The sequence below is a fragment of the Salmo trutta genome, chromosome 23 (assembly GCF_901001165.1).
Source record: "Salmo trutta chromosome 23, fSalTru1.1, whole genome shotgun sequence".
Classification (NCBI taxonomy): Eukaryota; Metazoa; Chordata; class Actinopteri; order Salmoniformes; family Salmonidae; genus Salmo; species Salmo trutta.
In genome coordinates this window covers 42,932,292-42,948,469 of record NC_042979.1, presented here as the reverse complement: position 1 = coordinate 42,948,469, position 16,178 = coordinate 42,932,292, and the positions used below count along the sequence as shown (strand labels likewise).

At 40.8% G+C, this 16,178-nt stretch overlaps 1 protein-coding gene across 15 annotated transcripts in view; it reads right to left on the bottom strand.

Moving 5' to 3' along the window:
* ppip5k2 (diphosphoinositol pentakisphosphate kinase 2) overlaps positions 1-16,178 on the bottom strand; it is a 68,809-nt gene that overhangs the window by 24,415 nt on the left and 28,216 nt on the right. For 8 of the 15 annotated variants that reach the window (XM_029710426.1, XM_029710429.1, XM_029710431.1 and 5 more), the window contains 15 exons: positions 16,108-16,178; positions 15,899-16,008; positions 15,723-15,808; positions 15,460-15,585; positions 15,010-15,131; positions 14,247-14,429; positions 13,752-13,893; positions 11,183-11,406; positions 10,613-10,740; positions 10,122-10,236; positions 9,751-9,858; positions 9,023-9,139; positions 8,426-8,599; positions 6,051-6,092; positions 5,732-5,905 (listed from right to left, as the gene is read on the bottom strand). The exon at positions 16,108-16,178 is cut by the window's right edge and continues 5 nt beyond it. In XM_029710426.1, the coding sequence (XP_029566286.1) occupies positions 5,732-5,905; positions 6,051-6,092; positions 8,426-8,599; positions 9,023-9,139; positions 9,751-9,858; positions 10,122-10,236; positions 10,613-10,740; positions 11,183-11,406; positions 13,752-13,893; positions 14,247-14,429; positions 15,010-15,131; positions 15,460-15,585; positions 15,723-15,808; positions 15,899-16,008; positions 16,108-16,178 (1,922 nt within the window). The remainder of the gene's footprint in view (positions 1-5,731; positions 5,906-6,050; positions 6,093-8,425; positions 8,600-9,022; positions 9,140-9,750; positions 9,859-10,121; positions 10,237-10,612; positions 10,741-11,182; positions 11,407-13,751; positions 13,894-14,246; positions 14,430-15,009; positions 15,132-15,459; positions 15,586-15,722; positions 15,809-15,898; positions 16,009-16,107) is intronic. The other 7 variants (XM_029710430.1, XM_029710440.1, XM_029710442.1 and 4 more) reach the window with 3 other exon arrangements.

Sequence of the window (16,178 nt, the reverse complement as noted above, 5' to 3'; positions counted from 1 at the left end):
TTATAGGGGAGGGGGGGGGGTGGATGAGCCAATTGGAAGCTTCTTCTAGCACTGGCCTAGCCTGCTGTGAGTTTGGCTGAGAGATAAAAGTTTCTCGGAAAATCTCTCAAATGCAAGTAGTCAGAGGCAAATATACATAAATTGTCCATCATTGTATGTTCGCCTACAATGATGCCTTTTCTAATTATGTACAGTAGGGTATAGCCTATACGCTACAGTTGTAGTAAATGACATCAGTGTGATGTAAATGTAGGTGGTTAGGTACTGTACAGACGGTGTGATGAAGACATTTAAGTGCCGCCACAGCATACAGGCATAGTATAAGCACCTTTAACTCAGTCACATGTCCTCTGACAGCAAATACATTATACTATAATACATACTATTATAATACATACATACTAATATAATATACAGTGTTCAGACCCCCATGACTTTTCACACATTTTGTTACGTTACAGCTTTATTCTAAAATTGATTAAATTGTGTTTTTTTTTTCTCTCATCAATCTACACACAACACCCCATATTGACAAAAAAATATGAAATAACATTTGCATAAGTATTCAGACCCTTTTACTCAGTACTTTGTTGAAGCACCTTTGGCAGCGATTACAGCCTCGAGACTTCTTGGGTATGACGCTACAAGCTTGGCACATCTGTATTTGAGGAGTTTCTCCCATTCTTCTCTACAGATTCTCTCAAGCTCTGTCAAGTTGGATGGGGAGTATCGCTGCACGGCTATTTTCAGTTCTCTCCAGAGATGTTCGATCGGGTTCAAATTCGGGCTCTGGCGGGGCCACTCAAAAGACATTCAGAGACTTGTCTCGAAGCCACTCCTGCGTTATATTGGCTGTGCGCTTAGGGTCATTGTCCTGTTGGAAGGTGAACCTTCACCCCAGTTTTTATCAAGGATCTTTCTGAACTTTGCGCCGTTCATCTTTCCCTCAATTCTGACTAGTCTCCCAGTCCCTGCCTCTGAAAAACATCACACCATGCTTCACCGTAGGGATGGTGCCATGTTTCCTCCAGACATGACGCTTGGCTTTCAGGCCATCTTGGTTTCATCAGACCAGAGAATCTTGTTTCTCATGGTCTAAGAGTTCTTTAAGTGCCCTTTGGCAAACTCCAAGTGGGCTGTCATATGCTTTTTACTGAGTAGTGGCTTCCGTCTGGTCACTCTACCATAAAGGCCTGATTGGTGGAGTGCTGCAGAGATGGTTGTCCTTCTGGAAGGTTCTCCCATCTACACAGAGAAACTCTGGAGCCAGAGTCAGAGTGACCATAGGGTTTTTGGTCACCTACCTGACCAAGGCCCTTCTCCCCTGATTGCGCAGTTTGGCCAGACAGCCAGCTCTAGGAAGAGTCTTGAACTTCTTCCACTTAAGGATGATGAGGCCACTGTGTTCTTGGGGACCTTCAATGCTGCAGAAATGTTTTGGTACCCTTCCCCAGATCTGTGCCTCAACAATAATATCTCGGAGCTCTACGAACAATTCCTTCAACCTCATGGCTTGGTTTTTGCTTTGACATGCACTGTCCACTGTGGGACCTTATACAGATAGGTGTGTTTTCCTTTCCAAATCATTAAATTGAATTTACCACAGGTGGACTCCAATCAAGTTGTAGAAACATCTCAAGGATGATCAATGGAAACAGGATGCACGGGAGCTCAATTTCAAATCTCATAACAAAGGGTCTGAATACTTCAGTAAATAAGTTCTGTTTTAGATTTTTTATAAAGCAAAAACTTTTTTTGTTGCAAATTTATCGTTATGGGATATTGTGTGTAGATTGACACATTTTATTATTTTAAATCCATTTTAGAATGAGGCTGTAACGTAACAATGTGGAGAAAGGGAAGGGTTCTGAATACTTTCTGAATGCACTGTTTAATATACTATAATACATACTATTATAATATTATAATACATACTATTATACACATATATATTCTATAATACATACTATTATTGATCACTGCTATAATTGAAAGCTATTGCCTTTCGATATATGATTTAGTGTCAAACTTTGACCTGCTTTAAATGTTCACACTGCATTTCCCCTTTATTGGATGACTTCAATGGCCCTATCGTTAATATAATCTGGTCAAAAGTATCAAATACAGCCAATTTCACATTAAAATCTGGTTTTGTGTCCATTTGACAAATGGGGCGAGAAATGTAGTTGAAATAGCCTGCTTTACATTTTATTTGAGCAAAGCAGTGACCCATTAGAAAAGAGTGTGTTAAGTTCCATCGCAGCCGAGTTGGGCCAAATTTCTTGGAGACATAAGCGGCAGGCAAGCTTAGGACGGACATCCCACCCCAAACAGATCTCCAAAATCTGCATGTTAGTTAGTCACTCCGACAGTGGCCCAGATTACTCAAATTCTCACTCAACAGCAAATCCGAGCGAGTCGCGAAGGACAGCTAATGTCTGTTTCAGCAGATTAATATAAAGAGTGTTCTTTACCTAGTCTCTTCGATGGATGAAAAGAACGACACCAAACTGTGCAGACAGACTGGTTCGATTATGGCTTTTCATGTTGGGAAAAGGTGAAAATGCATGACAAAAGCAAGACATACATTCTGTTGTTCAAGTTATGAATGAGTGAAGGAATAGTTGGTTGCATGTCACGGCCAGTTTTAACTATACATCGTACTTGGCGATACCAATATAGTGGAATATAGAGTACCAGTCAAAGGTTTGGACACACGTACTCATCCCAGGGTTCTACTTTATTTTTACTATTTGCTATATTGTAGAATAATAGTTAAGACATCAGAACTATGAAATAACACATATGGAATCATGTAGTAACCAAAAATGTGTTAAACAAATAAAAATATATTTTATATTTGAGATTCTTCAAAGTAGCCACCCATTGCCTTGACTGCTTTGCACACTTGAGATTCTCTTCACCGGCTTCATGAGGTAGTCACCTGGAATGCATTTCAATTAGCAGATGTGCCTTGTTAAAAGTTAATTTGTGGAACTTCTTTCCTTAACCTCTTCGCTATAGGGGGCAGTATTTTCACGGCCGGATGAAAAACGTACCCAAATTAAACGGCCTACTTCTCGGGCCCAGAGTCAAATATTTGCATATTATAAGTAGATTTGGATAGAAAACACTGAAGTTTCTAAAACTGTTTGAATGGTGTCTGTGAGTATAACAGAACTCATATGGCAGGCAAAAACCTGAGAGAATTCCAAGCAGGAAGTGGCCTGTCTGAGAATTTGTAGTTCTTTTGATTCTCTATCGAAACTACAGTATCTGTGGGGTTACGTAGCACTTTCTAAGGCTTCCATTGGCTCTCTAAAGCCTTCAGAAAGCGGATTGAGGCGTCTCCTGTCTCTGGGCAGAGTATAGTAGCTCAGTTTCTCAGTGGTCTGCCTGGTGACAAAGCGATTGCATATGCGCAGTCACACGACCACGCTGTTTTTTCTTTTCCTCTTTGAATGAATACACTATTGTCTGGTTGGAATATTATCGCTATTTTATGAGAAAAATACCATAAAAATGTATTTTAAACAGCGTTTGACATGCTTCTAAGTACGGTAATGGAACATTTAGAATTTTTTTGTCTCGAAATGCACTCGCGCGTTACCCTTTGGATAGTGACCTGAACGCATGAACAAAAGGTATTTGGACATAACTATGGATTATTTGGAACAAAAACAACATTTCTTGTGGAAGTAGCAATCCTGGGAGTGCATTCTGACGAAGATCAGCAAAGGTAATACAATTTTTCTAATACTAATTCTGAGTTTAGTGTGCCCCGAACTTGGCGGGTGTCAAAATAGCTAGCCGTGATGGCTGAGCTACGTACTCAGAATATTGCAAAATGTGCTTTTGCCGAAATGCTATTTTAAAATCTGACATAGCGATTGCATAAAGGGAGTTCTGTATCTATAATTCTTAAAATAATTGTTATGTATTTTGCCAACGTTTATGATGAGTAATTTAGTAAATTCACCGGAAGTTTTCGGTGGGAATACATTTTCTGAACATCACACGCCAATGTAAAAAGCTGTTTTTTGATATAAATATGAACTTGATTGAACAAAACATGCATGTATTGTATAACATAATGTCCTAGGAGTGTCATCTGATGAAGATCAAAGGTTAGTGCTTCATTTAGCTGTGTTTTGGGTTTTTGTGACATATATGCTTGCTTGGAAAATGTCTGATTATTTTTGGCTATGTACTCTCCTAACAATCTAATGTTTTGCTTTCGCTGTAAAGCCTTTTTGAAATCGGACAATGTGGTTAGATTAACGAGTCTTATCTTTAAAATGGTGTAAAATAGTCGTATGTTTGAAAAATTGAAATTATTGCATTTTTGAGGTATTTGTATTTCGTGCCACGCTCTTCCTTTGGATATTGGCGAGGCGTTCCGCTAGCGGAACCCCTAGACGTAAGAAGTTAATGCATTTGAGCCAATCAGTTGTGTTGTGACAAGGTAGGGGTGGTATACAGAAGATGGTCTTTTACCAAATAGGGCTAAGTCCATATTATGGCAAGAACAGCTCAAATAAGCAAAGAGAAACAACAGTCCATCATTACTGACATGAAGGTCAGTCAATGTGGAAAATGTCAAGAACTTTGAAAGTAATCTTCAAGTACAGTCGCAAAAACCATCAAGCGCTTTTATGACACTGGAACTGATTAGGATCTCCACAGGAAAGGAAGACCCAGAGTTACCTCTGCTTCACAGAGTTCAAGTAACAGACATCTCAACATCAACTGTTCAGAGGAGACTGTATGAATCAGAGTGAAGGAAAAGCACCCAAAAAGTGCTCAGCATATGTGGGAACTCCTTCAAGACTGTTGGAAAAGCATTCCAGGTGAAGCTGATTGAGAGAATGCCAAGAGTGTGCAAAGCTGCCATCAAGGCAAAGGGTGGCTACTTTGAAGAACCTCAAATATGAAATATATTTTGATTTGTTGAACACTTTTTTGGTTACTACATGATTCCATGTGTTATTTCATAGTTTTGATGTCTTCACTATTATTCTTCAATGTAGAAAATAGTAAAAAATAAAGAAAAACCCTTGAATAAGTAGGTGTTTCCAGACTTTTGACTGGAAGTGTATTTCACACAGCCATAATTGAAAGAGTCCATGAGCAGGTATTTGATAAAACATTTTTTTTAATATATTTACCCGGGGAACAACGACAAAACAGGGAGAAACTTCAACAAAGATGAAACCAGGGAGAGAGCCACAGACAGTGTCTCATTAGCTGGTTGGTGCTAAGCGCTTTAGACATTGTGGCCACATTGTAAGGAAAGCGTGAATTCCACCAAGGTAGCAGAGCAACAACGTCAGTTGCAAATTTTTTATTTTTTTTTAAATACAGTGCAAAATGAGTATCCCATAGCCAGCAATCTTTGAATTGCAATGCTATTACAATGGAAGACACTAAAATCTAACATTCTTGTGTTAAGAGTTATCATCTTCACTGTATGGACCCAATGAGCCAAATGACCCCCCAAAAAAATCAAGACAAAAAGGAATCATTCTTCACAGGACCATTTAGGTTTTTAAAAAAATTATGAAAATGGCACACATTTTTTTTAATTATGTGAATAGGGGTAAAAATGGCATCTTTACATTAATCTGCTGATTAGGTGTCCTTGCTGACCGCAGCAGTGTTTTTAAGTGCACATGAACAAGAGTAGGTGTCATCTGTTTGTGTGGATAATAAATTAAAAATGGGTAAAAACCTGTTGCCATGAGCCAAAAATACTGGATGTGAAAGCCAGTGATTTGGGGGAGACAGGGGAGGAAGTGATTTGGTCCCCTGATCTGCGTCTTCGACGCCCAGTACCAACACCACAGGTGTAATGAAGCCAGGTACCAATAGAGTCAGGGCTAGACACACTCAGGGGGCTCTCTTCCTGGAAGTGAGAGAGGGGGCAAAAACAGCACAGTCATGCAACATTACAAAAAAAAAGAACAGTCTCCAGCTAATGTATGTGTGTCCCATCAACATTCACAAGTAGGAACTTTTTTGTTTAGGTTTGGTATAATGTATCGTCATACTTTGCCAGCTGCGGTCTTGATAAAGTCTGGCTGCAATGGGGACTAAAAGGAAAGTAAAAAATAAAAAAAAGGAGAAACAAATCAATGTACTAGCAATTGTTAGACTGTCCATTTACGGGTCACATTGACATGCAGGTCAATTCTGTGCTCCTGGCACAAGTTGGTTGATCAGCTAATTAACAATCAATACATACATTTTAAAGTAAATGTAGCCCTGGGCAACTTTAGCTGATGTGTGCAGAGTATTCTCTCAGCATTAGTGTCAGCATACAGCTGGTGTAATGTATTAAGTCAAGTAAAATCATCAAACAGTGTACTGCCAACACCATGTGATAATGTGAAACACCAGTGACTACAATACAGTGGGTGAGGGACAATCTTCCCTACATTACAGTGGGTGAGGGACAATCTTCCCTACAATACAGTGGGTGAGGGACAATACTCACTATAATACTATTAGAGTCAAAAGATGTACAGAGATAGTTGCTTTTGTGATATATATACCCTTAAAAGCCAGCAGTATTAAATTTACATTTTAGTCATTTAGCAGACACTCTTATCCAGAGCAATTAGGGTTAAGTGCCTTGCTCAAGGGCACATTGACAGATATTTCACCTAGTCGGCTCAAGGATTCAAACCAGCGACCTTTCGGTGACTGGCCCAACGCTCTAAACCGCTAGGCTACCCGCCGCCAGGTATTACAATGTATTCAAAAATTAAAGTTAAAATCAACTCAACAAGAGTATAATTTTAACACTTACACGAGTGTGAAGTGAATGCAACACAATAACCAGTGTTGGTCAATATACATTTTCAACTATTTACAGTTAGAAACTGAAAGTACAGTATTAAAAGCTAACATTTTTGAAAGTCTAACATTAGCTCTGTGTAGTGTGGAACATGGACACAGTGTTAATTTTAACACTATGAGAGTTGATTTAACACTTGCAATTTTGCTGTGTAACTGGTGAATTTGAAACATAGGGATTGTTGTTTGGCAAAAGTGATGGTACACGCTGCTTGCCGAACATTCTTTGTGATCTTAAGGAAACAAACTTAAATATATATTTTGCACTCTTATGCACATGCAAGGTGTAATGTGGGGGTGTGACTTAGTGCATTAGTGAAGTATGTGCAATGGAGATTAGAAGGTACAGTAAATATGAATTTAGCAAATAACATTGACTTCTAGACAAAAAAATAATATTTTGTAATAATTTATATTATTACTTATAACCTGAGTGACTGCATCGAGCTGAATTTTATAAAGGTAAAGTGTAGAATACAGATGTAAAAAATATCACATTTCTTCTACAAACATGTGTTGGTGACCACCACTTTTTAAGATAAAACTAATCAATTTTCACTTTTTTAACAACATTTTCAAAGATCAGTAGAAGTTACCATGCACTCACCACACTCACCAACATACAGCAATGTTTTGTGTGTGGGTGGGTACACAGAAATAGATTTCAATATTACATTAAAAATACATTAAATATATCAACATGAATATACAGACATACTGATCATTCAGTAAGTCCTGCAGGGAAAGATCTGTATATTGCAAGCAAAGAAGTTGTAGATGCAGATAAAAACCTCAAGTTTCAAATTACAGGTAACAACTTTCAGTGACACTTCATTTCTCTCAACGTTGTATGAGATCAATTAGCCTTTTAAAACTGATAAACTTGGATTAGCTAACACAACGTGCCATTGGAACATAGGAGTGATGGTTACTGATAATGGGCCTCTGTACACCTACGCAGATATTCCATTAAAAAGCAGCCGTTTCCAGCTACAATAGTCATTTACAACATTAACAATGTCTACACTGTATTTCTGATCAATTTGATGTTTATTTTAAATGGACAAAAAAATGGGCTTTTCTTTCAAAAACAAGGACATTTCTAAGTGACCCCAAACTTTTGAACGGTAGTGTACATTTTACAATTGTTACTTGCTCGCGGCTGGGCTATTGAGAGAAGGTAGTCACACCAGCATTGTTTTGAGACCTTAAAAATCAATTCTTGTTCTAAGTGTGATGGTATATTACTGCAATAAGTACCACAGTAAGCTTACGTTCCAAAGGGGGCTGGTGACTAGTCATGTGACCCTTTACAGTGCACATTGTTATTCTCTGTTGCATAGCTCTGCTGTAAACATACAACACTACACAGTACTAACCCAAAAAACTAATTCAAGCCAATTACATGCAAGAGCAGTTCCACTAACCAGGCATTTTTATCACCTATGTAGCTAGCAGGTGACTACCATAGTGTACGTTTGTTGTGACACTTTATAACTCTTAGCGTATATAGTCTATCCTGTATACCACCTGTGTATTCTGAACTGGACCTGAAGGTGGCACTTACTTCCACAGAGCCAATCTTTTTGGAGCGGGGCAATGGGCACTTCCTGTTGATGTAGATGGGGTCAGACACCAGGGGTCTGAACATCATTAGGGCTGCTCGGTCCGGCTCGTCCCGCTTGGCGTTGGCCGACTCCTCGTCGTTGTCTTCCTTAGACTTCTTCTTCGATCCCTCGTTCTGGAGATGACAGGGATACGATTGGTAGAACATCATGTATAAGGGAAAGGAAGGTTATAGTCCACTTTAATCATGAGAAAAATAAATAGATGATTTCCCCGAGGTAAAAAAAAAAGATCTGGAATTCCTGATTAATCAGAAAAACGCAGACAATGCAGTTAAAAACAGGGCATAGGCCCATTCATGTTGCCTCTAAGATTAACTACTTCCTGTCAAGATGTGAGTAAGCCGAATACTAATATTAACTACACAACTCACTCATAAAACACTTTTAACCTCAATAAGCTTTTCTATCAACTTTTTCCCAGTAACTACATCAGCATTCACCATATGCCACCCTAAAAGTGGTTGCACAGTTCTACAAAGACATTCATTGTATTAAATGACACACACATGGTTTCTTCAGAAACTGGGACCCCTTACCTCTCGAGAAGCTGGTCTGTAGCCAAACCCTGAGGGCAGATTTTTGTCGTCCTCACAGCCCTTGGCTCCCGGGCTGAAATGCAGCTCCACATGGAAGCGCTCCTCAGATGAAGGGTCCTAGAATAATGATACAATGGTGCTGGTAATAATTAGGTGGCAGGCAGCGTAGCGTGTGTTGGGCCAGTAACCGAAAGGTTGCTAGTCTGAATCCCAGAGCCGATAAAGGTGAAAGAAATATGTTGATGTGCCCTTGAGCCCTAATTTGCTACAGGGTAGTCTCGTTGATAATGGCAGACTCAGGCCGTGACCCCACTCCCCGAGGAGAAGTTGGGATACACAAAAAAAAAAAAAAAAAAAATCCAAATAGGACAAATAATAAGCACCCACCTAACTATTATTATATTAATATTATAATAACCTTGATGTGTTACCCTCAAAAACACACCACAAAACAATTAGGAGATGAAAGCGCCTATGACCTATAATACTGAGTGCCAAAACAACCCATACTATATATGCAACATTAGAGTATGACCATTATGCCTTCCTCTGTAAATAGACACGAAAGAGATCCATCCTATATCGGCTATGAAAGTAAAATCTGGTTCCTCCAACAATCCCACTTACAGTGGCTGTGTGATGACTTAGCTGGTGTCAGCAGCTATAGCTTCAGGCTGCTAGTTAATATAACCAAAAACCCACAGGCATATACTTGGACCTTACAGTACCTTGTTAGGGTCCTCGTAAAGCATGATTACAATCTGTGTCATGTAGTTCAGCTCGCTGACCACCTTGAGGTACTCCATGGCCCTCTTCCATTGGTCATCTTTGGTCTCCTGGGATATGAGCAACAGTTAAATATGGGATTCAGACATATTTAAGCCATATTAAAGAGGATGTTTCTGGTTAAAATGTGGTTATATTTGGTACACAAAAAAATAATATTAACCCTCCAAAAAAATGTGACATATCATATTAATACACTACACAATGTTTGGTGGATTCTAATGTGAAACATGGCCTTTAAAACTGGTTCAATAGATACAATACATACATTTAAAAGTACGGAAGTTCAGGACAAATGTTAGAGAGGACTCACATCACAGAAGGCTCCGTAGCGGAGGATGGAGAGCAGGGAGTGCACATGGCTCTCACTGGTGAAGTACAGCCTGGTCCTGACATGACGCTCCGGGGACATGACTCCACGGGAATACCTGCACAACACACATGGGACAACTGTAATTGTATTTCATAGGGAGACCGATATGGACACAGCTCTGAGGATGCCGACTCCACATGTTTTTTTATTTATTTTTTATTTAACCTTTATTTAACTAGGCAAGTCAGTTAAGAACAAATTCTTGTTTACAATGACGGCCTACACCGGCCAAACCCGGACGACACTGGGCCAATTGTGCGCCGCCCTATGGGACTACCAATCACGGACGGTTGTGATACAGCCTGGATTCGAACCAGGGTGTCTGTAGTGACGGTTCTAGCATTGAGATGCAGTGCCTTAGACTGCTGCGCCACCCTGGAGCCCTGCGCCACCCTGGAGTGTCAGAGAAATGGAGATGGTGTGCGTCTTACACAGGGTGCAGTTTGTTGACGGTGTCGTCGTCCTGTGTCCTCTGCAGGTCGGAGCGGATCTTGCGAATGAGGGGGGTGCAGTAGCCCTTGGCTATGTCCAGCTTCTCAGGTTGAGAGATACCATACTCCTGATAGGACAGGGGTGTAAAAAAAATATATATATTTTTTAGAACATTGCCAATTCAACAAGAGCATAACAGTGGCCACTAAAACAAATGTCGCTTTAATCAAACACCTATTACTAGTCTATCTGGTGACACTACAAGATATAAATCAAACTTTATTTGTCACATTCTTCGAACACAACAAGTGTAGACCTTACCGTGAAATGCTTACTTACAAGCCCTTAACCAAAAGTGCAGTTCAAGAAGAGTTAAGAAAATATATCTATAAACAGAATGTAATAGGGGCTGCCACTATTAAATGCTTCAATCACTCCAAACTTCACCACGATGTATGGAGAGTATACTGGTGCTGTACGTCTGCTGTGCATCACTGTGGTGTCTTGGTGAAAGGCGCTAGCTACATAAATGCTAATCATAAAATCTTTGATCCAAACCTGGAACATACCTGTGGAATGACGATGTCGGCCAGGGCCTTGGACAGGCGGTAGATCTCCATAGTGTTGGACAGGTTGAGGGAGCTGTTGTGCTGCACGTCGTACTTGATGCAGTCGTAGATGTCGGGGATCTTGCTGATGTTGTAGCGGCCGTTCTTCATCCGGAAGTCCTTCTCCAGCTTGGCCCAGCGCCGCAGCATCAGATCCAGAGTCTCGCTATGGTACAATTGGATGTCTAGAAAGTACATTTCTTTCAAATTAACATTACACTATAGGTGCAGGACAACAAGTTATATGAACAATTTGAATTTTATTTTTTACTGTTTTTCTCTCCAATTTCATGATTACCATCTTGTCTCATCGCTGCAAATCCCCAACGGGTTCCGGAGAGGCGAAGATCTAGTCATGCATCCTCTGAAACATGACCCGCCAATCCCTGCATCTTAACACCCGCTCGCTTAACTAGGAAGTTAGTTGGGCCAATGTGTCGTTCAACTGACAACCAAAGTCAGCCTGCAGGTGCCTGGCCCGCCACAGTGAGTTGCTAGAGAGCGATGAACCAAGTAAAGCCCCCCCGACCAAACCTCCCTCTAACCTACACGATGCTGGGCCCCTTGTACGCCGCCTATAGGACTCCCGGTCACGGCCGGTTGTGACACAGCATGGGATCGAACCCCATGTTGTAGTGACGCCCCAACACCGCGATGCAGTGCCTTAGACCGTTCTGCCACTCATAAGGCCTGGTACATACATTTCACTGAGTATATGTTACATTAACGAGTCATCATTACCAAACCCTGTATTGCTGATGTATTTGCCAATGAGAGGCGTTGAAGCCTCCGGTCGGCCATCTTTGCACTCCCCAGTAGGAGCAGGCCTCCATAGGAATGAATTAAATTCTACAGTATTTCAATTAAGTGGCAAAAACAAAATGTAGACATTATTAAATGCATTTCTTTAACTTTGAACTTTTTTTAAACAATGATGGGAGAGTACCAAGATTGAGGCGCGGGTAGCTTCAAAACAGAGGCCCCATCAGTCATTTAGTGTATATATTTGGGGCGGCAGGTAGCCTAGTGGTTAGAGTGTTGGGCTAGTAACCGAAAGGTTGCTGGATTGAATCCCAAGCTGACAAGATCTGTCGTTCTGCCCCTGAACAAGGCAATTAATCCACAGTTCCCCGGTAGGCCGTCACTGTAAATAAGAATTTGCTCTTAACTGACTTGCCTAGTTAAAAGCTTCTTCGTGATCAGTGTCCCTTCCACGGGACAGTTGAGCTAACGTAGGCTAATGTGATTAGCATGAGGTTGTAAGTAACAAGAAAATGTCCTAGGACAAAGACATATCTGATATTGGCAAAAAGCTTAAATTCTTGTTAATCCGCACTGTCCAATTTACAGTAGCTATTACAGTGAAAGAATACTATTGTTTGAGGAGTGCACAATTTTGAACACAAAAAGTTATTAATAAACAAATTAGGCATATAATGTCAGAAATGCAATGTTCATTGGATCAGTCTAAAACTTTGCACATCCACTGCTGCCATCTAGTGGCGAACATTTATATTGCACCTGGGCTGGAATAATACATTATGGCCTTTCTCTTGCATTTCAAAGACGATGGTACAAAAAATACAAAAGATGGGTGTTGTCTTTTAATTTCATCATATACAGTACCAGTTAAAAGTTTGGACACACCTACTCATTCCAGGGTTTTCCTTTATAAAATGGTGTGGGGGTGCTTTGCTAGTGACACTGTCTGTGATTTATTTAGAATTCAAGGCACACTTAACCAGCATGGCTACCACAGCATTCTGCAGCGATACGCCATCCCATCTGGTTTGCGCTTAGTGGGACTATCATTTGTTTTTCAACAGGACAATGACCCAACACACCTCCATGCTGGTTGAGAGAATGCCAAGAGTGTGCAAAGCCGTCATCAAGGCAAAGGGTGGCTACTTTGAAGAATCTCAAATATAAAATATATTTTGATTTGTTTAACACTTTTTTGGTTACTACATGATTCCATATGTGTTATTTAACAGTTTTGATGTCTTCACTGTTATTCTACAATGTAGAAAATGTAAAAAATGAAGAAAAACACATGAATGTGTAGGTGTGTGCAAACATTTGACTGGTACTGTACATTTAGTCAAAATACAGTGACTAACAACCCATTTGTCTATGGAGGGAGTGTCATGGTTCCTTCATACTCATTAAGTGGGATGTGTCATAGAATCCAAACCAGAATCAAGGTCTCCTTTTCCTCATCCCTCACTAACCTCACATTCAAGCCCCTGTTGCTCTAAATCAGAGCTCTAACTTTCAATTCAAGCCATTGACTTATTGACCCACGATAATGACAGGGACCTATGATCCCACTTAATTATGGATTTTAAAATGGGGTTTCAGAGCAAATTTTGGGGAGCATCCCAAATGGCAACTTATTCCCGACAGTGCCTTACGGGTCCTGGTCAACACTAGTGCACTAAAGAAGGGAATAAGGTACCATTTGGAACCATCCCTGGAGTTCATTAGTTTCAATGGGGATATTCACTGGAGATATGAGCAGAGTGTTTACCAGCTGACTTGGGATCCTCCATCCTCTGTCTGATCTGCAGAGTGAGGCTCTGAATGAGAGCGTACACCTTGTCACACGTCTTCACCGGGTTCTTGATCATCTGCATGGACTTGATCAAAGAGGAGCTGGTGGTGGGTGCCAGCTGGGAACAGAAAGACAAAATACTATGAGCACTAGGAAGGGGGGAAATATTAGGGATGGTGCAGACGACGACCCACAGTCAGAGACAGGGTTTTATACATCTCTGAGCCATGTCAGCTTAGGTATCCTGCTTGGACTATTTCATTAGGACAAGAAAAAAAATGGGTCATTGGACATTTTATAAAATAATATTTTAGCAAGAATCTATTTACAACAGTAGTACTTATAATGATCAAACGCCAATGTATATTTTGTCACCGAGTGGCTTTCTCCACAGCCCGTATGAGCCACAACAATCACAGACAAAATGGATCGGACAGGACAGAACTTAAGACTGCATGATTTAGTCCCAACCTTCTCGTAATCTTCGGCAGTGAAGTCCCTATCTCTCTGCAGAATCTCGTGGAGACGGGCCTTGACGCGCTGCTGGCAGCTGCTGAGAGAGTCGCTGTCGCTGTCCAGCAGCCCGTTCATGTTGGCACTCTTCACCATCTGCACCAGGATTGGCGTCAGCTCGCCCTCCAGCGCCAGCAGTCCCTGAATGGGTGCCACCAGATATATTTACATTTTAGTCATTCAGCAGATGCTCTTATCCAGAGCGACTTACAGAAGCTATTAGGGTTAAGTGCCTTGCTCAAGGGCACAACGACATACTTTCACGTAGCCTGCTCTGGGATTCGAACCAGCAACCTTTTGGTTACTGGCCCAATGCTCTTAACCACTAGGCTACGTATTATAACTTGACTGACTAACGAGACAACATTCTTAAAAGTACATTTCACTCCAAAAAGAAAGTGTCAGATGTTTCTATCTAGACGTCAAAAGTAAACTAATTTTGAGATAAATCCACACTTCAGATCATCTGTTGAGTAGATCGAGATATGCCTCAATCCAAAATTAAAATGGAAAAAAGATAAGCGCCATTCAATTTCCAGATGTTATTGTGAGTTAGTATTTTCCATTCATTTGGGAAGAGGCAAATAGCTGGATCGTCTCAACCAAAGGCATGGGACATGGATTTATCTTCATATTAAAACATTTTGGGGTCTAAAAACATCGGACAAATGTTCATTTTGGAGTGAAATGTCTCTTTAAAAAGCTGTACCGTCAGACAGACCTTAGCGAAGGCAGCGGCTGTCATCTGAACGCGTCCCTCGTCGGAGGCGTAGATCTTCAGGTCGTGTCTGTACGTGCTGTGGAGGCGCAACAGGCCACACCCTGGGAACCCAGCGTAATCGCCTGGAAAATACCAAATCAGCTTTTACACATCAGTGAGAGTCTGTGAGGACGTCCACTAATTTAACATTAAGGTGGTTCCCATTACTACCTAAATATGGAACATGAGATGGGTATTGAAGTGGATTGTATTTATCTAGGTTGACAAATAGATGTAAGTCAGGATTGGGGTCAATTGGAGTATCAGGGAAAAAGCTTTGTTATTGTTTCAACTGCTGATTGCCGCTTTAAAGACTGAGTGGATAGAGGCTGTTACCTTGTCTATAAACACTGAGTGGATAGAGGTTGTTACCTTGTCTATAAAGAGGGAGTGGAGGATAGAGGTTGTTACCTTGTCCTCCAGGGTACATGCAGCGGAAGGCCCTCCCCAGCTCCTCAGCCTGTACCCTGCCTGCCGGGGTCAGCTCCCCGCCCCACTTCAACACCAGCAGCAGAGAGGGGTCATCCCTACGCACGTCTATAGGGCACAGCAAGCACAGACAACACAGAGAAACACACATAATGAGTCAGTAAGTCACAGAGAACCACACAAACAATCAGCTCACAGACTAGAGAACATTTTATATAAAGGCCACATGACAGAACAAATCCTACCTTCTTCTTCACTGGATGTTTTGGGGCACCCATGCGGAAGGTACGTCATCTGAACCTTGCGATTGATGCCAGAAAAATGTCCATACCTAAAGCAAAACACATTTTGTTCTAAGAGCAGTTTGTTAAATCAAATATTCAATCATTAGAAAGACATCTGGGAATGTGCAGTAACACACATTTCAAGGACTGTTTTCAGTTGTTCAAGTTTTGCTTTAGATTCTTCGATTTCGGAATCGTTGTTCTGTCCGATTTCGACTAGGAGTTGTCTTGCGATATCTAGCACTTCCTGGATTTGTAAATAAACAAATGAGATGCAGGTAAGTTGTACTGTACAACATGTGATGAAGCTACAACGTGCAAAGGATACAAATAGGTTTTTATTTACCTGTAATTGCTTTGGCTTTTTCAACTTTAGTTTTTTGTTTTTGTACCCGCCACATTTTTCAAATAGATCAA